A 21,835-nucleotide genomic window follows, 5' to 3' on the forward strand; every position below is an offset into this window, starting at 1 on the left:
GCTCTTAAACTGAGGGCAAGCTATACTAGGAACATTGTGCTATGGAATGGGCTTGGCCTGGAATCCCAGCTTCCCAACTTTCTCACCAGGAGCCAGCTCACCTCCCTGAGCCCTCTTTTCTTTTCTATGAAATGGAAACACTGATGCGCAATCAGGTGACACAATGTGCATGCAGGCATGCCTGGTCCCTAGCCCCTGGCAGGTGCTCCAGTGCAAATGCAATGACATTCCTAGCTACTGGCTGCTCAGTTCTGTACCCCGTTTCCCTTATCGTGAGGATCCCCCCCACCTCTCTCTCCTTCCTCAGTAGCCTTTTTGTCCCTCTAACGGCGTGTTTCTTAAAAAAAAATGGATTAAACGTGATTTCAAAGTCAATTATTATTTCTTGACGTGACTCTCGCCCTGAAGCGCTACTCCTTCCCAGGTGGAAGTTCAAAATATGAAATGACCGTGGAAGAAGCTTGTCAGGCATGGCAGGGTGGTTGGGGCTTTGCTGTGGCCACCTTGAAGCTGGTGCTTCTTTGACAAAGAGGTGACATCACACCCATTTTCTACCTCTCTCTCCACCTAGCATTGCTCAAGTTAAAGCCGGTGGATGGTCACTGTGCTCTGGAATCCAAATACGTGAAGACCGTGTGCTTGCCTGATGGGTCCTTTCCCTCTGGGAGTGAGTGCCACATCTCTGGCTGGGGTGTTACAGAAACAGGTGAGTTGGCCATGCACTCTCCCATGACTTAGGTGAACTACATCAACCAGAGAAGAAAGGCCCAACTCAACTGCCCTTTTGAAGTTGAAATGAGTGTCATATTCAAGATGCATCAACCAAAGAAAGCATCTGCCTCATTGATCAAGATCTGGTTAAATTCCTCCACCTGCAGGGAGCCTTCCCTGATTTTCTCTGATCTCCATATCTGTCCCTGGCCCCTACCCCTAACTACTTGGATTTTACCAAGCATTGACCCTGCATCTATGGAGACCTTTCTCCCTCCCTAGGTAGATTGGAAAGAGGAAAGAGCATGGATTTTTGAGTCAGACAGACTAGCATTCAGTTCTTGACTTTGTCATTTGAACAACTGAGTTTTAGTTTCTTAATAATCATACTTACATCCTAGGTTTGCAAGCATGATCACAGGGGATGACAGAATTCTAAAGAGACATTCATTAAGTCAGCCCCTGGAAGATGGGGGTCAGGCCCCATCCATCTCTGTCTGTCTCACAGTACTTTGGTTGGGGTTCTCCACACAGTAGACATTCTATAAAATTGTGTTAAATCCAGCTGTTGATTTGTCTTTAGGATCTGGTCTCATTTTAAAAAGTAACCAAGGATTACTTTCCTCATAGTACTGGCAAGATTATACCCTCTACTAAAAAAAAAAATCAGAAGAGTATTTCATGTCTTTCCTGAATACTCCAAATATATTACTCTTCCTTCCCAAATCTTGTCCTTAATAATGAATAGCGAGAATTACTTTAAATAAGTCTGCAGAAATTCCACACATCTGAGCACGGTGAAATGTAATATACAACTTTGAGTCTTTTGAGAAAGATGTCTGGCTAATTGGATTTAGGGTCAGCCAGTAAACTCATTTTACAGCCATTTTCATTGTAGTCCATCTGCACTTGTCAACCTCTATTCTGCTCAATATGGTCTGGTCAGCATGGTGATGTCTCAGATGGGAATCTTTTGGAGGCTTAGGTTAGAATTATTTTGCTTTTCATGAACAGGCCTCTAAGATTTTATGTTCAAAGCCAATGAAATGTTTTGATTTATTTCATTTTCTTTACAGGGGAAAATGCCTGCTCTAGGAAGCAGGTAGCCTACTGCACAGGGCACTTCATCCATCCATCCATCCATCCATCCATCCATCCATCCATCCACTAAGAACTGTGCCAGTCCTTTGGTTAGGCCTTGGGGATTTTAAAATGGTTAGGACAGCATCTATTTCCTCCTGAACCTCATGGCCTAGTTGGGGAAAGAGAGGAGGGAATATACTATCTGGTCCATCTGTCATGACCAGCACAGGATTGTAGGTCTGCACTGGCATGTTGAAGGCTAAAGATGAGGCTTTTCTGCTCATCTCCTGGAACAATTCTTCCTTTCTGAGCTGAGAGTTGGTGGGCTTCTCCATGACAGTGTGGTTTCTGCTGGGGTTGGTGCCACCCTGGTCCCCACAGTAGTACTCTTTTCTCTGCTCCTTCCCCACAGGAAAAGGGTCCCGCCAGCTCCTGGATGCCAAAGTCAAGCTGATCTCCAACACTTTGTGCAACTCCCGGCAACTCTATGATCACATGATTGATGACAGTATGATCTGTGCGGGAAACCTTCAGAAACCTGGGCAAGACACCTGCCAGGTCAGAGACTCCAAGTGGTGCTTGTAGAAGGAGAGACTGGCAGGATGTTTCACTAGGCGGAGGCTCCTTAGAGCCCTGGGCTGGGAGCTGGGTTCAGAGGTTCACCTGTGGTAAAGCTAAGACACAGATGAGCTGTGTCTGCCCCCTGGTCCCCTGGTACATCCTCATCCACATCAACTCAGGATGACTCAGCATAATGACCACAGAGGTCACGTTGCCTGCATTGTCTAATTTAACTCTCACAACACAGCGGTGAAGGTGATATCATGATCACCATTTTACAGATGCTTACAGAAGTTATCTTGGCCTGTAGCAATTGGGTGGCCAGTGGCAGGGCTGGGATTTGAACAATACAGTCTGCAGGACATCAAAGGGGTTTGTGGCCTCAGTGTTGGGCAGCATTTCTGAGAATCCCAGTAAACAGGGAACTGTCCAGAAGATCAGTGGCTAGAAGGAGAAAGAAGAAGGCCTAAAGCTAGAGATTTTACAGTACTATTAACTCATCATGAGGACTCATGTGTGTGTCTGTGTGTGTGTGTGTGTGTGTGTGTGTTAGCCCTAGAAAACAAAGTATATCTGTAGCCTAGGGCCTTTTGGAACCCCAAGTTGCTGAGGCTTGTGACTCAAAGACACTGTTGCAGAAGGAGAAGGTGGTAGCTCCATCAACCAATGCTAAAGTGACTTTGGGCCCTGCCCCAAGTCAAAGCCCATTCCTGATAGTACCTTTCTCTTTAGGGATCACATCACACAGGGTCCTTTCTAGAATCCCAGGAACAGCTCCATTTAGAATTTTCTGACTGTTGTCCCCATAAACCTTCTAAGTGTCCTGAAAAACAGCATGCCAACATTCAAATCCCAACTCCTTGAGGGAGCCTCCCTGTACAAAGGAACCCACAATGATTTGTTGGCCTTGAACTCACTTTGGGATGGGACATCTAGGTTCCTCTCTCCAGAGTTTGTGGCTCTCCTGTGACTCTCTGTCTCTTCCCAATGAGCCAAGAATGTTCACATACTCAGAGGAGGGGCAGATGGGTGCAATTTGCCCTAAACTCCTTCCCAGAAGATAGTTAAGAAAAGAGCTCACTCAGGCTGGGCGTGGTGGCTCAAGCTGTAATCCCAGCACTTTGGGAGGCTGAGGCGGGCAGATCACCTGAGGTCAGGAGTTCAAGATCAGCCTAGCCAACATGGTGAACCCCGTCTCTACTGAAAGAAAATACAAAAATTAGGTGAATATGGTGGCACATGCCTGTAGTCCCAGTTACTGGGGCTGAGACAGAAGAATCACTTGGACCCAGGAAACGGAGGTTGCAGTGAGTCAAGAGGGTGCCACTGCACTCCAGCCTGGGCGACAAAACGAGACCCTGTCTCAAAAAAACAAAAACAAACAAAAAACCCTCGTTCAATTCCCTAGCTAATTGAAGGACTTCACTTACAGGCTTTGGAAACAAATAGTTGTGGATTTGAAACCTGTTTCTGTCTCTTACTTTATGACTTTTATCAGTGATGAAAGCAATTCTTCAATCTCGCATGCCTAAGCTATAAAATGGAACAAATCTATCCATAAGATCACAAGGTTGTGGCTAAGTTTAAAAGAGAGAATTCATTTTTTAAAAAACCTGTCAGTTGTAGTGCCTAAGCAGTATTGTTTTCGAGAGCTATCATCTTCAATGTCTTCTTCTCCTCACCATCATCATCCTCGCCACCTTCCATGAGGGTTTAATATGAACCAGGCACTGTTCTATATACTTTACAAATAATTAATCTTCACAAGAACCCTGGGGGATGGGGATCTATTGCTATCTATGGTTTACAGTGTGAGAAACTGAGGCCCAAGGTCACATGCCTGGCAGGTGGTAGGGCCTGGCTTGAAACCCAGGAGATCTAACCCCATAGACCATGCTGAGCACCTAGGCCATGCTGCCTTGGAGTCCCCATCCTCCTCCCCTGTGTGTGCTGAGGGCCCCCAAGAACTCAGTCATAACATCTGCATCACTAAGAGTCGGGAAGTGCAGCCCTGCAGCTCCTCTGTCAAGCCCGCGTGGACTCAGGGATGGAGGGCACTGTTATCTTCTCTTCTCTCCCTTAGAGTCTTGTATCATGTGAGATGTGGCAAGAGCCTTGTCACCGCTTTCCCGAGAAGCCCACGGAGGCTGGCAAGGGACTCCACCCCATCCCTTCCTGACACCCCCTGGAGAGAGGTGGGGGCGTCTCCAAATGTCTCTGATTCACGAGGATGAGCTTATGCCTCTGTTTCCCTTAGGGTGACTCTGGAGGCCCCCTGACTTGTGAGAAGGATGGCACCTACTACGTCTATGGGATAGTGAGCTGGGGCCTGGAGTGTGGGACGAGGCCAGGGGTCTACACCCAAGTTACCAAATTCCTGAATTGGATCAAAGCCACCATCAAAAGTGAAAGTGGCTTCTAAGGTACTGTCTTCTGGACCTCAGAGCCCACTCTCCTTGGCACCCTGACACCAGGAGGCCTCATGGCCAACAACGGGCACCCCCAGAACCTCCAGGGGACCACGCAGTGGACTGTCCCTACTCTAAGCAGAGACAGCTGCCACCCAGCCTGGGCCTTCCCAGACCAACATTTGCACAATATCACCAGGCTTCTGATGGAATCAACACAACATAGTATGTTTGCTTTCCTCAACCAACTGTGCCTTCTAGAAAATCAGTGCTCACAGAGACTGCCTCCACCACAGGCATCTGCAAGTGCAGACTCCAGAATGCCCAGCATCAACGGGAACCACCGTCACATCTTTATTCCTCAGCCCAGACACTCGTGGTACTCAACAGAATCAGCCATCCACGTCTAGGTATCAGAGAGGACCACAAATACGACATTCTCCATTTGCTTTCAGAGTTATTATTTTAATAAAGGCAGATCTGGGATGGGCTGGTGGGCCATTTTTCCAGCTCGCCGAAATCGAAGCCATCTGAAGCATGTCTCTGGTGAGCAAACTTCCTCTCTGGCTTCTCAAGAATCGGGGTGGACACAGCTCACAAAAGCAGGGCCTTCTTCCTCTTGACGTGCAGAATCTCAGTGGCATCTGGGTTCACCTCCCCACTCTGATGATCTCCAGCCTCCACTGCTTCTGCCCTCCGATGCTGACATCAAACATACCCCAAGTTAAAATGAAGCTCTCCCGCCCCCACCCCCGGCCCCGGTTCCCACAGGGCATGCTAAGAAGCCCCGGGAGCATTTAACAGGCTCACCCTCCCCTTCCTTTTCCCCTCTTCTACCCTCCCCGAGAAAAAGGGCCCTCAAGGCAAGAATGAGAAAGAAGCAAAGCCAATCTCTCATTTAGACCTGGCGTCTTTCTTCTGAACAAAGTAGGGTTCAAAATGCAGACTGTCGTATCCAGCGAGTCCCTGACCCTTTCTGCGAATGTAACGAGCAAGCAGTCAGCACAGCCTGGGCTGCCCTGGCCCGGGATTGATGTAGCCCTGGTAGGTTTGCCTCTGCAGAACTAATGGCTGTGACTTCAGAGAAAGCCCTGCAGGAAGTTTAACCTTCGTGTCATCTGCCTGGTCATCTCAGACCCATGAAATTAGGCGCCTTGTTTGAGCTGCATTTCACACTTCTTTAGAGCTAGCTGACCTTTGGCCAAAAATAAACTTTGAAAAGAGACAATGAGTGTGTCTTTCCCCATGGCCTTGCAAGCCAGGGTGGCTGTGCAGCTTGATACTCACGTAAGCTCCCTGGAGACCCAGGCCCCTTGCGTTGGCCAGTTCCGCGGCCCGCCGAGCCATTTCCACTTTGTAGGAGCCAGGAGGGGTCCAGCCAACACCTCTGGTCAGGTTCAAGTCTGATTTATACTTGACCTTGAGGGTAAGAGGGAAGCAAGAGGAATATGTCAGCAGGGTTTGGAGTGGTTTGACCATTAAGTAAAGAAGATTAAAAAGGCAGTCACAATGAGACTATGTTGTCTGTCATCAGTAAAGCCAGAACAAGGGGAAAAATTTTATCATAAGCAGCATCTCCCTGGCACAGGGGCCCCAATGCGCTGTGAGTCCAGCCGGCATGTTGCTGTCTCTTGCATCTTCCCATTCAAGTGACAAAAGTTGCAATTGGGAGTGGGTGGGGCAGTGACACCTGCTCCACATACTCTGTGGCCTTAGGGAGGCCACTTCCCTTCTCTGGGCTTCAGTTTCTTCCCAGGGAAAGTGCAAAGGCTGGGTTAATAGCTACTAAGATCCCTTGGAAACAGTTCAGCATAGCCATCAAGAGCTTGGGCCCTCACAGCACACAAAAAGCGGTTGATATCCTAGGTCTGCCACTTATTTGTTATGGGATCTTGAGTAAGTCACTGAACCTCTCTGAGCCTCAGGTTCCTCATCTGTAAAATGAGGCAGTCCTGGGGTTGGCATGAGTGCCAATGGCACGAGGCTTGGAAAGCATTTGACACAGAGCCTGACCCACAGGAGACGCTCAAGAAGTGGTAGTTACTGTTGTTATTCTTTCTGGCACTAAAGCGTTAAGTGTCTTGGATTCTCTCTCAGCCCAGCCCCCCCAAAAGCTAACATGGAACGTGGCATTATGGCCATCTCTTAGGAAGAGGCACCAGAGGAAGGGCCTCAGGGGAGTGGGTGGAGGTGGCTCACATCACTCTGCAGCTGGTGGGCCTTCTGAGCATGCCTGAGGCCCAGCTGCTCCGGGTCGCAGGTGGGCTGGGGCAGGGGCTGCCTGTAGTGCACGGCGCTGGCCAGCTGCTGGCTCCTCTTGGCCTGAAGGAGGCCGGGCTGGTCTGTGCGGCTGTGAAACTGGGACCGACTCTTGGCAAAGTCCTTCTTGTACTCATTGTCACTCTGGAGCCTGCCAACGTTGAGGAAATGCTTCATCCTTGGGTCATCGTCGATGCTGCGATACCCGATCTGCAGGCCTCGGTCCCGCAGGAAAGCCTCTTTGTACCGGAACTGCAAGTCAGAGGAGCAGAGGCAGGTCATGGGTGCCTACCTCCCCCAGGGCCAGCCTCACATATGGGGCCATCCCAGGGGATTCTCAGCAGGGGGCTCAAGAGTAGGTTAAAGGCACAGGCTTTGGATCCAGGTAGACCTATCTGTGTGGCCATGGGCCAGTTACTGAGTTTCTCCGTGAGCCTCAGTTTCCTCATCTGATAAAATTGGAGAATGATCTCCACCCCGTAGGACGCTGAGAGGATTCAATCAGACAGGGGCTGAGCTTCATGTCTGGCATGAGCTCTGGCCCACTGAGTGGTGGCTACTGGTATTGTCACTGTTATCATTGATACTCCAACAGGAAGAGAACTGTGCCCATTCTCACATAGGCCACTCTGCCTTTGATTCTTTCCAGCTTTCAGGGACCTAGTCCAGTGCTCCTCAAACCATCTACAGTGAAGGCTCAGTCCCAATTTGATTTGCTTTTTACATTTCCAATGCATTAAAGACCCATGTATGGTCCTATTGCATGTGGCTAGTATGTAGTAATACCACTTGTATTTGGTAACACCCAACCTGGCCTTCACCCTGTTCAGTGAGATGAGTCCAGTGATCACACGCTTGGATGCTACAATGTCCTAATTGCTAAAAAAAAATTCAAAAATCACATGCTCTTAATTTCTGTACTTATCAAATTGTGGATCAGCAGGAAACTGTTCCCAAGTGAGACTCCGTCTAGCACTGTGGACACTTGTCTAGTCAATGGTGCCCTCTCTTTCAGAATACCTGCTATGTTCCTGACACCATATATGATTTTGTTTTCATTCCTACATTAATCCAGGAGACAAGATCCCTATTTCATAGATGTAGAAAATTAAGTTCAGAGAATTTGAGCAACTTGCCCAAGACAAACAGCCAATTCCTAAGTGACAGAGCCAGGATTTGAACTTGTCCATCTAGGGCAAAAGCCCTATCTCGTTCTATTCTGCCACGGAGCTTCAGCTAAAAGAAGTCCTTTTATTGCAAATCAACAACCCAAGCACATATTCATGGACCTCTTGGTACTCATCCATCATCTTTTAAGAGTGCCTCTCTAAAAAGAGAGAGAATGGGAATACAGCCCTCCTCGACCACAATTTCTCCCTAAGATGCTAGAAAGTAAAGCCCGTTTTTTTTTTCTTTCATTTAAAATACAGTACGTGTTCAGTTTTGGTGCAGAGATAATCTTGACAGGTCGTGGTGGTTTGCCTTTCAACAGAACTGGGAAAACCAGAGAAAAACCCATCAGTGACTATGGGAGGGAACATGGGGTCTTACATCACTGGCGATCTCCCTGGATGCCCGGGCAGTCTGGAAGGGGATGGCATCCAGCCTGAAGTCGTAACTGCCAGCCCGGGTCTGCTCCCAGGAGTTTCTGTAGACTTTCTAGATGGAAAAACAAAAGCATGAGTAAGCAGGCAGTCACTCCACTGTCTTCCATGTTGCTGGTACTCAGCAGGAATGGTTCCTAACCTTTGTTGGTTCCCAGGACGGCAGAACCTATAAGCCCATGTCCACCTTGGGGACTCCCTAGCACTGGGATTGGTGAGGTTGGCCGTAAAAGACTTCAGCTCTAAGTCCCCAACCCGCCCATTAGGCCCTGCTCTTGTGAGGCTTGTGATCTTCGAGTATGGCTCATTTGCAACATCCCCTTGGTATCAGAAACCCCCAACCCACTCCTTCCTGTCTTTGCATTCACTTTCCGTGCTTCAGGTTTGCAGCTTCTTGAATTCTGGAAGCTGAATTCAAGCTTCCAGAATCCAGTTTCTTCCCACATGCTGAAAGTGCTGTTCCTTGGGCCTTGGCACTCATGTGTTCGTTAGCTCCACTGACATCCGGAGGGGCCTCAGCCTGGCTTTGATGCCATGCCCTGCACCATCACTATGAGGCATGCTGCATCTCATATACACCCCTGGTGCCTGCACGAAGGGAAGAGCCTTCACCTGAATTAAATTTATTGTCAAGAACCTGACCGAGCACCTGACCCATGTGTTTCATATCTTCCTCTTTCATTTTTTCCCTTTTCAAGTTGTTCTCACACGCCCTCTGGGAGTCTGTAATCATATCCTCTTAGTCCTCAGGTAGACCCACATCACCGATAGAGGCATCAAAATCTTCTGTGCCTTCATGTAGCTAATATTTTTTTTTTTCAAGATAAGGGAATGGCTCTATAAAAGGAGGCATCTGGAGATCCCAGTGGAAGGCTGTTCTTTATTCAGCCACAGAGAAGGGAGACAGCAGGAGAGGCGCATCACCAACAGATGACAAAGTGACAGCCCCAGACCGTGTCGGTTGCTCACACGTTCCACGAGCTACAGCAGGTCAGGGGGCCCTTAAGAACCGTCCTTTTGTCTCCTGGAAATGGAGGTCAAGGCTGGTGCTCTGTTCTACGGGAGATTGGGGGGATTAAGCAAAGGAGGAGTGGCAGATGAAAAGCAAAGTGGCCCACCCCATCCCACAACTGGGCCTGGAACTAGAGAGGACCACAAAGTGCTTGGGCCAAGCATGGCGGATCTCATCATTTCTCTGTACTGCAGATCACACCACCTTCACCTCCATCCTCGCCTCTGACTTCCACACTCGATGCCGTAAACTCTGAGCCAAATGTCTACTGTGTTCTAGGCCCTGGAAATGCAGAACCGTTCACTCCTGGGATAATCACCTAACTGAGGAATCACAGAGCCAAAATGATTAGATTTATTGGGTCACCACTGAGTTTAGCAGTTAGGACTGAAAGACATGTAGGAATGTTCAGATGATGACAGACTGATGATCCTCTGTAGCATTCTGCTTTCTGTTTGGGTGGCCCCACAAAGGTTAGAGTAGCAAATAGAGTCAAACCCCGATCACTCTCTCCAAGGGGCACACCATGCCTTCCTAATAAGAACTCCCACACCAGATCTGGGCTGGTTATTGACAGTAAACTTGATGCAACATCAAACTCCAATGTCACCCCACTTTGGTGTCCAATGCACCCCAGCTTCTGAGTCTCTGTAACTCAGGGTCAACTAGAAAGCATGGCCCAGATCGGGGGTCTCCCGAGTGTGTGGGCCCCCTTTCTCTGGGTGACTTCTCCCTGTGTACTATTTGCTTGGTTGTGATCACTTCCTCCCTGAGTTTTTTATTCTGTTGAGGTTTTTGCCTTGCCACTGGGAGTCTTTAGATTCCGTAGGCGCTTTGATTTGGAACCCTGGGCGTTCCTCTTCTTTATCACAGTGGGCACAGTTTTGTCCTCATCCTCACACATTAGAGTCATTTGATTTTTAGTTATTTCGGCTGCCTTACACATCTCAATGGCTTTCTTTGCCCAGGAAGGTCACTTTCCCTCCACATCTTCCTCACAGAGCACTTGATCCAATTGTGCGTATTCTACACGCCCCCGAAGAAGTGCTCTTTCAAAAGAGGTTCATGAGTTATCCATATCCGCATACCCTGGTGGCTAATTTCAGCTCCAGGACGCTGCAGACCGGCGTCCCTTGTGAGAGGGAAGATGCTTCTATCACCAGCCTGGGGTGACTCTCCTCCTGAAGCCGGGCCCCAAATGCACTGGCAGCTTTATCCCACTTTCTACAGCCATGGGTCTCCAATAGTTCCTCAAATGGAGGCCTTGCCTTCCCCCATCCTTGAAGCATTAATGAGATGGATGTTTTGTGCAGGCTCTGCTGAGGGGGAGGTCCTGCTTCCCCAGATGGAGGTCAGCCCACCAGAGCTGCTGTTCTAAAATTATCCCTTGCACATCCTTCAAAAGCATCAAATGGTCATAATAACTCATATTTACAAAGCACCATCGCATTCACTGCATGGGATCCCACAGGGCTTTACAAACGCAACAAACTAATACACACGCTAACTAGAAGGCGCCTCTCGCCAACCCCTGCGAGGCAGCCACCTCTGGGGTGAACGGTAGCAGCTGTTGATCTGCACGGAGCCCCAGGACACAATGGCCAGGCCAGAGAGGGAAGAATGGCCGGACTCTGGGAGGCCCCACGCTGCCCCAGGCCAACACACTCAGCCTGTGTTATTCTGATCTGACAGTGTCTTTTGATTCTGCCGTCTCTCTACCTGTTATCCAAGGATCACAGCTTTGCTGGCCAAGCGGCCGCCTATTCTATTACAACCAGGGGCTTCCAACCCCTGCTAACAACAAGCCCGGGTTTAGGAAACAGTAGCTTGGTTATGCACGCAAAGGGCACATGTCCAAGGGAAACGAGAGCGTTGGAGGCCACAGTCCCATGCACAAAGGAGCGAGCTGCATTCGGATGGGATGGGCTACCATTGCAGCATCTTTCCAAACTGCGGAGTGAGACAGAGCCACTCCATCTCCAGTGACACTACTCTGAATGGCTACAGAGAGGGGTCCAGGAAACAGAAAGAGCAGGTGTCTACACCCGCTAGGACCAGGGGACCACTCCCCTCATGGTTACCCAGCACATCACCGTGGTCTTTGGAGCCATGCCCAAGTCAGAATTTTAGAGCTGGAAAGAACCTCAGTTTAGCTCAGCCCCATTACCATTTTTCAGATTAAAAAAAAAATATATGAAGACCACTGAGGAAAATGACTGAAAGTCATAGAACAGTTTCTCAGTTCAGTGTCCTTTCTGTTCCAAGTCCTCCCTCCTAGAACTTTATAAAAAACAAAAATAAAATCCACATTGGGTACAGATCATTTTACAAAAGTAGGCACACACTCCATGAACCACCAGTTCACTTACATCACTCAGATGCAGCGCATTGAGGCGGGCTCGGGTGAAATCGGGGTGGTCGGGGATCAGGGTGTATCTGTGCAGGGATTCTGCATCTCCGGATCTATACATGCGCTGTGAATAAGATGGGCTCATGGTAAATGGAGAACTGTGTGGGCTGAAACCACAGGGGAAAAGCAACTGACTCCCTTTCCTGCCCCCTCCACCTGAGTGCCCACCGCATAGAACAGAACCCAGTCCTGTCCGTGGACAGTGTCCCTCCAGAACCCACAATTTGATGGAGGATGCCTTTACAGCCAGGGTCAGATGGGGCAGCTGGTTTTAAATAGACTGTTAAAAATATTCATCAAGATCTGCTCCAAATGGGCCACAAACCAACACCATGGTTGGCCATACCTGGGTGTTTTACACAATAGAAGATATGCAGATACTTCAGAGAATCTTTGCAATTGAGCATTGCACATGCTTTTTACTAGTAACAAGATACAGCCTCGGCCGGGCGCGGTGGCTCACACCTATAATCCCAGCACTTTGGGAGGCTGAGGCGGGTGGATCATGAGGTCAGGAGTTCAAGATCAGCATGTTCAACATGGTGAAACCCCGTCTCTACTGAAAACTACAAAAATTAGCCGAGAGTGGTGGCAGGTGCCTGTGGTTCCGGCTATGCGGGAGGCTGAGGCAGAAGAATCGCTTGAACCTGAGAAGTAGAGGTTGCAGTGAGCCACAATCGTGTCACTGCATCTCAGCCTGGGTGACAGGGCGAGACTCTGTCTCAAAAAAAAAAAAAAGATACAGCCTCAATGCCTTTGTTGTTTAACATTAATGGTAATAATTATAATATGCATAGTTAGTAAGTTCTCTTTGTTATAAAACATCTTAATATATGTTCAAGAAATTAGTATTTTCATAGCCCACCTGGATCACAGGAAGGCACAATTTTAAAACTCCAAGATTTATCTGGTTTTTATTTTTAAAGCAGTGATTTAAGAATTACAAACAATTTCAGGAAGTGTTTGAGTCTTATGTATTTTTAAAGGTGAAACTGTAATATTCTGATCAATTCCCAAATTTAACTCAGGCTTTACAAATATGAACCGGTCACTACAGCAGTCGGGCTGTCTGTGAAATAGAGCAGCTCTGTCACTTTGCATGTAGAACTGAATCCCTTAACAATTTCAGGGGAAAAACATTAACCTCCTATTCCTTGACATAAAGACAGGAATGAGGAAATAGGGCTAAATTATACAGAGAGTAAAAGCAGAAAGAAGCTTTAAATACAGCTGTTCCTTTTTTTTTTTTTTTCCTAACTGGGTTATATTAATCTTTTAATTCCACCGCCATCTATCAACAAGCAACATGTATCTGATCGAGTGTTTGGCAAGGGATCATCACTAATACTTGGCATTATTATCATTGTGATTACAAATCAAACCACGACAAGGAGCACTTATCGAGAACTTACTGTGTTCCATGTACTTGCTAAAAGCTTTCTGTGCCTTTATTTAATCCTCATTTAATTCATTTAATCTTATAAAATGGTTGCTATTATTATCCTCCCCGCAACCCCAACCTCCTTTAAATAAAGGAAACAAGGTTAGAAGGGATTCAGTAACTGGCCCAAGAACATCCAGGTAATAGAAAGGTTTGCACGCCCATCTATTCAGATCATCCAGGTAGTAGAAAGGAAGTGTGCACCCCCATCTGTCCAGAGCCTGTGTTCTTAGACCCGGACCACTGAGCAGCAGTGCTACACTGCATGCCCGGGATGAATGACAAGAAGGGACCTACCTCATTGCAGTGTATATAGCTGTTCTTGGCATGAACCAGGTCTGGGGAGTCAACCACTGTGGTGAACTTGATACTGTCTGGTTTTTTACGGTACTTGGTCTATAAGAGAAAGACAAAGATTCTCATGAAACACAGTCAAACATCATGCATTTTTCAGGATGCAGCTTCACTCCACCTTCTCAGTACCTAACATGCCAATCATATTGTTGGAAAACAAGCCTCTTTTCTTGGTAGGTACCTAACAATCAAAAGTATAAAAAGATTCAGCTGCCTCTGTGTAAGGAACATTTTACAGATATTTACTCTCTTGAAGAGAGAGGCCACAAAATCCTATGGCTCCCTACAATAAAGGAATTCAGTAAAGGGCAGTATTCAGCATCAATGTGGCCCTGCTTGGACCCTGTCCAAATACATTCTGTTATTCAGAAACTGAAGAAGGCAGTGTCACCTTCGAGGGAATTCCAGGGCAGGGATCCCCAGGCTGTTAGCATGGTAAGGAGTTCAGTTAATGTAACTATTCCTGGGCAAATTTTAACACTATCAGAAATCAGAAAACCTCTGAACACTGAGTCAACTCAGTAGATGGGTGGCAAATTCCTCCTCCTCTCAATACAAAGAATGGGCCAGTTTAGATGACAATTGTACGTAATGTATTTATTGAGAACTTTCTAATACATCATGCCTTCAGTTCCTCAGCAGTGAATTCATTTGGAGGGAAACCTCATTCTGTCTTGGGATTTGGTTGCACATGGTCCTCCAAAAATACTGGGAGTCCAGTGGCCATGAGGCCCTTTAGGATCTCCACTCCATGAACAGATTCCTTCTTCAAAAGGAAATGCTAGCTTGCCCTTGTCACTTGTGGTGGGGAGAGGTTGATGGTACCTCGCTGATGAGTTCTCCAGCCTTCTTTGCACTCTCTATCTGTGGGGATCTCAGCGCCAGCCACCCTATGCCCTTCATGCCGACCAGGTCTGACTTGTAGCGCAACTGCAGGGAGAAAATCGTGGGCTTTATCAGGAGAGTGCCTAAGACTACCACAGCATTTCAAGAAGATCCTTGATTTGTAATAACATTTGTAATAATGCTTCATCACAACATTTCAACATCTTCACTGGGAGTACATTCTGCATGTTGTCAAGTCAAACCGTTTGAATTTGTACATTCTGCCAGGAATTAATTAATGCATCACATACGAGATACAAGAAGGTCCCACCAGTGAACTGGCAGGATTTAAAGCAGAGAGTAACCACCTATGTGGACGATCGCATAAAGAAAGAGCTGAGATATATAGATATATGCTCATATCTAAGCACTAGCTGGGATTATTTTGTTTCATTCTGCCAGTGAGGCCATTACCTGCCTGCCTAAATAGAAACATTCTGCACACTGTTCAGGCTTTGAACTCTGGGTTCAACCTCCTATGACTGGGAGCAAATCACTTTAACCAAAATGTGACTCAGTTTCTCTCTGTGATACTCAAAGTTCATAACAACCCCTCTGTTCTCATAAAAACACCTGCTAGTACTCAGGGCTAAGAGCCACTCTTTAAGTTAGATTTTTGTTCTTGTGATAATGGTAGTGGAGGGGGAAAGAAGTCAATTATAGCAGGACTTTAAAAACGGAAACAAACTTACATGCCACAAGCTAATAGTGAGTACATCATTTTAACCTCTTCATGCCTCAGTTTACCACCTCCTCCTACTGTTACTCATTATGATTTGTTTATATTCCAAAAATGGGCTAAGCCTTATTTTCTTTCCTCATTTTAAGAGCTCGGAAGGTTAGGCTACAGATTCGGTCCTGGGAGGAAATAATAAATGGTGCTTTAAGACAGTGGGTCTGATTGGTAACCTTCCCAAATGTTGAATCTCATTACTATTCCTTGATCTGCCCCACCATTGCCTACGAGACAGTCGCCTGAATGCTTCTCTTCTTCTCTTCTCTTTATGGAAATTAGGCATTTTTTAAAGGTGGAAAAAGCCTCTCTAAGAAAATCTAAAATTTGGATCTAAACGAAGTTGATGACGTTTCTCTAATTTAGACATAAGCTCTGCTGTAACGCAAAATATCACTCCAGAAATCAGCCTCTCGGCCTTTTTAGTTCTCTTTCATTTCAGGATTCACAGCGTTCCTCACAGCTGGCCTCAAAGAGGGTCCGTTTCTGATCTACTGTCTGCTGGTTAATGCCCCTGTGCAAATTCGACTGTGCCTTCCAACTGGTGAAGGGAGACATCACTCAGGCTCAGGAGCAGGTTTCGAAACCCCATGTCAGTAAGATTGCTTTTTATACCACGATCTTTCAGTCTACACCGGCAAAGCTTTTGCCTTGCACTCTGATAAAGAACAGAGAAAATTGGATAAATTTCTAAGTTGGAGAGAATAATCCTACAGGGCCTCTTCACAGCCGGGCCTTGCTCCTTTCATAAACGAGATGAAGTGGGGAGCGCTCTTTCAACTTGCCTTTTGTTGAGCTGAACAGTACGATCCCAGGTAAGTCAGAAAGCAAGATGCAGGTTCCCCAAAGATCTGACTGTGCCTCCAACTCGCTTATAAATGGATTGTCTATTGATATCTCAGCTCCCAGCCCAGCTTTGACTATTCACGCAGATCCTAAAAACAACACACCTGCCCCAGACTTCATGATAAAAGAGGGGGCAAGGGGAGGGGAGTCAAGAAGAATCTGCTACCCAAAGATGGTTTCGAAGAAGGATTATAAGATAATGAGGGACCTTTCAAAGCTGCACAGCTGAATCTGGCTTCCCCAAATGGCAGCCTCACTTTTTTCCCCTCTTACATGTTAAGGTCTAGAAGCCTTCTTCTGATTCACACATGGGGTTACCCGGCACCCCCATTTTGGAGCACTGTGTTGCAAATGCTCAAGCTGTAGCTTTTAGTCCCCGAGTTCTAATGCAGAAGGAATGATGTAAACCACCACACCTGGCTAATTTTTTTTATTTTCTATTTTTGTAGAGATGGAGTCTCCTTATGTTGCCCAAGCTGTTCTATAACTCCTGGACTCAAGCAATCTTCCTGTCTCAGCTTCCCAAGTGTGGGATTATAGGTGTGAACCACCATGCCCAGCCTAAGGAACAGTTATTCTCATTCACAGAAACATTTTGGTTGTCAAATGATTCTTCAGACTCTCAGCAGAGCCACCAGCTGCTGTACTGTGGGTAAGTCACACCAGTAGTGGTTAAGAGGACAGACACAGAGCACCTGGGTTCAGAATCCAGCCATCTGGGGAAGCCAAAGAGACTGAACCAGGAGTTAAGAGGCAAGAGCTGGAAGCTTCACTGTGCCTTGTCCTAGCTGTACAGTCTTGAGGAAGTCATTTTCCTACCAGCTGTGGCCTTGGGTAAGCTACTTAGATTATTGGTGCCTTATTGCCACGTCCCGTAAAGAGAGGAGTCATACTGGTACCCACCTAGATATTAAATGAGATAGTTTACACAAAATGCTTACGCCAATGTCTAGCCCAGGGTAAGCGTTACATACATTTTAGTTATTGCTGTTGTTGTTATTTCTGAGGGAGAAACTGAGTCCCGAGAGCTTAAGGAGTCTACCTTAGGTCACACAGCTGTAAGCAGAGAGGTTGGGACTGTCTCCGTGACATTTCGAGCACGTGCCTTTCCGGACTCCCAGCAGCCTGGTCTGAGACCATGAAGGGAGCAGGCAACAGCAGACTTGAGAAGCACGGAAGAGGTGATGGAATCAGCACCTGCCTATGATGCACCTTGCCTGGACCAGGCATGCATCTCAGGTGAATTTCTGAGTCAAGCAAGACTGGGCCGGGCTGGTCCAAACTGGGCAAGACACGGGAATGAACCACAGCCATGAGGAGCTCAGCATCTCTGGGTCCCGTCTGGCCCTACCCAAAGCTTTCTTTCTGACCTGGGGAGGGCAAGGTCAGGAGAAGCAGTTGAAGGCTGGGGCTGCTCCCTTGAGAGAACACCTATTTAGCACTTGTTCCCTTTTCTGTGTAATAGAACCACGTGAAACTGGAGTTTTGATAATGGCTGCAATCAAGCTGAAGCCTCAGAACCAGCTGAACATTTCCGGGACTCCTGTTCACAGCTTCTTCGAACCCAGACTCCCTCATTAACCAATTTGCAGCTTAAAAACAACGCGTACAGCATAATATGGTCATTTAAAATTTAAGCAGTAACATCTTAGCATTAAAAAATGTAATACGTACCCTGCCTTTAAAATGTCAGCATAAGATGGTCAACTACAATTTCATGGGAGGGATTCTCCTTTTTAGATTATGCTCTCTCTACTTTCTTTTTTCAGTGTGAAAATGTCCTTTCTTTTCAGAAATAACAGTGATATAAATGGTAGCTTAAGGTAGCGTTTGTTTTTTTCCTTCTTCCTCAGTTAGTAAAATAAAATTTGACATTATGTGGATCTCACCATTTAAAAGCCATTTTTCCCATGAATCCCAAAGTCTAAGATCATGGATCAAATCAAACCTCTTTGCTTTTCTTTTACTTTCTTTTTTTCTTTCTTTTTATTTTTTTGAGACAGGGTCTCTGGTTTTCTGTCACCCAGGCTGAAGTGCAGTAGCACGATCATGGCTCACCACAACCTCTGCCTCCTGGGCTCAAGTCATCCTCCCACTTCAGCCTCCCAAGTAGCTGGGACTACAGGTGTGCACCACCACACCCAGCTAATTTTTTGTAGAGACAGGGTTTCATCACGTTGCCCAGGCTGGTCTCGAACTTCTGAACTCAAGCAATTCACTTGCCCTGGCCTCCCAAAGTGCTGGAATTACAAGTGTGAGCCACCACACCCAGCCCCTCTTTGCTTTTCTGATGGAGAGATGGAGGCCTAGAAAGGGCAGTGACTGCTCATGGACACACAGTGACAGCTGGACTTCCCACACACATCCTCTGACTTCCAGCTCTACCTCTCATACCTCTCCCAGGTGGCCTCCTTACCTTCCTTGGGGGCCTGTTCTGTCCCAGAAGGCTTCTGTTCTCTCAAGAAATAGGCCATTGACAAGAGGGTCCCTTGTTGGGCACCAGAGAGTCATGCTATGAGCTGTTTTGGGGGCCCTCAGGATTGCTTAGGAAATGGAAGAACTTTGTAAGTGGAACTTGGGCTGGCACTTTAGTAACTAAATCCCCCATGTGGGACCCAGATGAATGCACCCTACTCTACACTCTGCTTGATGGCGAATGACATGATATTTCAGTTCCAGCAAACTGTGATTAATAATGCAATGATAATTAAATTCATGAAATCATTACTGCAATTAATAATAATTGATTATGTGTTTAGAATACCCCACTTATTGCTATCTACAATTAATCTAGCAGTAGTCATTGCCCTGAAGGCAACCAGAATTGAGGGGCTTAGCGTAAGGAACGTATTCAAACAGCTAATACTTATTCTAATGCTTCCATGGATCAGGTGTCATCCTAATTGTTTCATATAGACCAGTTCTCCACTGAGAACCAGATTCTCAATGGGGGATAACTTCTTCTCTCAGGGACATTTGTTTGGCAAGATTTAGAGGCATTTGTTGTCACACCGGGGGGGTGGGGTGATATGGGCGCCTAGAGGATAAAGACCACGGATGTTACTGAATATCCTGAAATGCACAGGTCAGGCCCCTAAAACAAACAATTAACCTGCAAAAACGTCAAAGGTGCAGACGTTGAGAAACCCCGACACAGATGGCTGGTTATGTTCTAAAATGAGAGCACATTCTTCCTAGGGATGCTGTGGGCCTAGAGAGAGGATGTGAGGCGCAGTGCCTGCCACACTGCAACGCAGTCCCATTGTCATTATTGTCATGTCCCATGCCATCGTTACCATGTCTGTGGCTTGGAGAAGGCATGAACTTGTCCAAGGTCACCCAGCCAGTAGTGGGGGAGCTATGGTTGGAATCTCAGAAGTCTGACTCCAGAATCTTGCACCATGATGTGGGAGGGGCCAGCACTCTCTACCAGCCCGCCTGGTGCCCCTGCTCAGGTAGCCTCAGGGTCTATGCCCGTGCTGTGAGGACATGACTCTCTGCTCTGAGCTCCCCGCAAGAGAGCACGATGGTTAAGAATGGGTTCTGGAGCCCACTCTCCCTCGGCACTTCCCACATGACCTCATCCCTAAAACAGGAGTAGCAGCTGTCCCCACGTCAGACTGCTTTTGCAAGTTTAAAAGCAAAGGCTAGCAGTCAGTGAGAGTCGGCAGTGGTTACAGTCTTACCATACCATCCTTGCTCCGCAGAGCCCAGCCCTGCTCAGACCCTGTGACTCCATCCCCACTCACTTGGCTTCAAACAGGCCAAGGCTGCTCCTTCACTTCAGCCTCAAACAGGCCAAGGCTGCTCCTACTCAAGTCCTTGGCCTTTGAACTTGCTATTCAGTTTGCCCGGAGTTCCCTATCCCCTTCTATCTTTTCCTTAAGGCTTTTGCTCAAATATCAGCTTTTCAATGAGAGCTACCCTAATGTCCTATTTTAAATGGCACACGCGTACGCGTGTGCACACACAAACACACACACTTATGCCTCCTGCCCCACTTCCCTGCTCTGTATGTCTCCATAGCATGTATAACCATTGACATATTACATATTTCATGCATTTACCATGGCCTATCTCCCTCTAGCATAACAGGAGTTTCATGAGCACAGGAATTTTTTGACTCTTTTGCTAACTGCTGCACTCTTAGGGCTTAGAATGGTGGCTAGTATACAGAATGTGCTCAATAAAGGTTTTTTTTTTTTTTTCTGAGATGAAGTCTTGCTCTGTCACCCAGGCTGAGGTGCAGTGGCACGATCTCGGCTCACAGCAACCTCTGCCTCCTGGGTTCAAGTGATTCTCCTGCCTCAGCCTCCCAAGTAGCTGGGACTACAGGCTCATGCCACCATGCCTGGCTAATTTTTGTATTTTTAATAGAGATGGGGTTTCACCATGTTGGTCAGGCTAGTCTCGAACTCCTGACCTCATGATCCACCTGGCTCGGCCTCCCAAAGTGTTGGGATTACAGGCATGAGCCACCGTGCCTAGCCCTCCATAAAGAGTTGTTGAATGAGTCAACAAATGATTCCAACCTAAATGACATAGACCCAGCAAATCGTCGTTTGGGGAAGGCAGACAGGGGCAGGAGAGCCCAAAAGACTAAGGAAGAAGCAGAGATTGACACCCAGGTTTGGTGAAAGGAGAAAGGCCAGGGGCTGGTTTGCATTTCACAAGGCCACCCCTACCTCACTCTGCAAGGCGTGGGCTTTCTTGGCCCAGGCCATCTTCAGGTCCTCAGGCAGTGCTGTGAACTCGTGACACTGTGTCCTGTAGTCGTGGTTGCTGGCCAGAGCCTGGGCCTTCCTGGCGTGGACCAGGTGCACCATGTCCATGGGCAGATGGAACTGGGCTTGGCTGCTGGTTGCCCCCCTCCTGTACTGAAGCTCGCTCTGCAGCTGGCCCATGCGCCGGCAGTGCTGGATTCGGGGGTCGTCACTTACACTCTGGGGCCCTATGAGTTTCCCTCGCTCCTTCACAAAGTCATGTCTGTAGAGAAACTGCAAGAAAGGGCCGGCCGGTCAAATTCTATCTGTGCATTTTTATTGCAGACTCTAGAAAAATCACTTGTTCTTACACTAGGAGGTGATGATTATAAGAAAAACCACAGTGGGGTTGGCCTGAGAGCGTGCCTTCCTCCCTGGGGGATGGACAATTAAAACATCGCTCCATTCTTCCTATCTAATTAAAATCAGATCCTCAGAACCAAAGGAAGGGCTTCACTCCCCTTACATGTCCTATGGCCAAAAGGAATTTATCAAAAAGGGTGAAAGAGAAACTTGTGCTTTATCCATTTGCACTTGGCAAAACATTAAACCCAAAAGACAGGATCCATTTATTTGAAGTCCACATTTTTCTATGATTTGTTTGTGGGAAAGAGAAAGTCACCTTCATGTCCCAAAGCTATGGATGTTATCAACAGAGTGGCTGAAACACAGCCATCAAATCCTAACACCAATGCGTGAAACTACAGAGAGCCAAGAGGGAGACGTGTTCCGGCTGTACTGCAATTTCTATCAAGAGTTCTCGTT

At 47.2% G+C, this 21,835-nt stretch overlaps 2 protein-coding genes across 12 annotated transcripts in view; one reads left to right on the plus strand and one right to left on the minus strand.

The window, feature by feature from the left end:
• Window positions 1-5,984, plus strand: part of HABP2 (hyaluronan binding protein 2) — a 39,088-nt gene extending 33,104 nt beyond the window's left edge. For all 4 annotated transcript variants that reach the window (XM_028826876.2, XM_077947541.1, XM_001090138.5 and 1 more), the window contains 3 exons: window positions 572-706; window positions 2,207-2,352; window positions 4,613-5,984. In XM_028826876.2, the coding sequence (XP_028682709.1) occupies window positions 572-706; window positions 2,207-2,352; window positions 4,613-4,777 (446 nt within the window). In that variant the 3' untranslated portion in view covers window positions 4,778-5,984. The remainder of the gene's footprint in view (window positions 1-571; window positions 707-2,206; window positions 2,353-4,612) is intronic.
• Window positions 5,208-21,835, minus strand: part of NRAP (nebulin related anchoring protein) — a 76,806-nt gene continuing 60,178 nt past the window's right edge. For 4 of the 8 annotated variants that reach the window (XM_015148212.3, XM_015148214.3, XM_015148211.3 and 1 more), the window contains 8 exons: window positions 20,993-21,304; window positions 14,669-14,773; window positions 13,787-13,885; window positions 12,008-12,112; window positions 8,574-8,681; window positions 6,963-7,274; window positions 6,051-6,182; window positions 5,208-5,465 (listed from right to left, as the gene is read on the minus strand). In XM_015148212.3, coding sequence (XP_015003698.3) covers window positions 5,358-5,465; window positions 6,051-6,182; window positions 6,963-7,274; window positions 8,574-8,681; window positions 12,008-12,112; window positions 13,787-13,885; window positions 14,669-14,773; window positions 20,993-21,304 — 1,281 coding nt within the window. In that variant the 3' untranslated portion in view covers window positions 5,208-5,357. The remainder of the gene's footprint in view (window positions 5,466-6,050; window positions 6,183-6,962; window positions 7,275-8,573; window positions 8,682-12,007; window positions 12,113-13,786; window positions 13,886-14,668; window positions 14,774-20,992; window positions 21,305-21,835) is intronic. The other 4 variants (XM_077947539.1, XM_077947537.1, XM_077947540.1 and 1 more) reach the window with 1 other exon arrangement.

Source organism: Macaca mulatta, chromosome 9 (assembly GCF_049350105.2).
Source record: "Macaca mulatta isolate MMU2019108-1 chromosome 9, T2T-MMU8v2.0, whole genome shotgun sequence".
In the NCBI taxonomy this organism is placed as follows: domain Eukaryota; kingdom Metazoa; phylum Chordata; class Mammalia; order Primates; family Cercopithecidae; genus Macaca; species Macaca mulatta.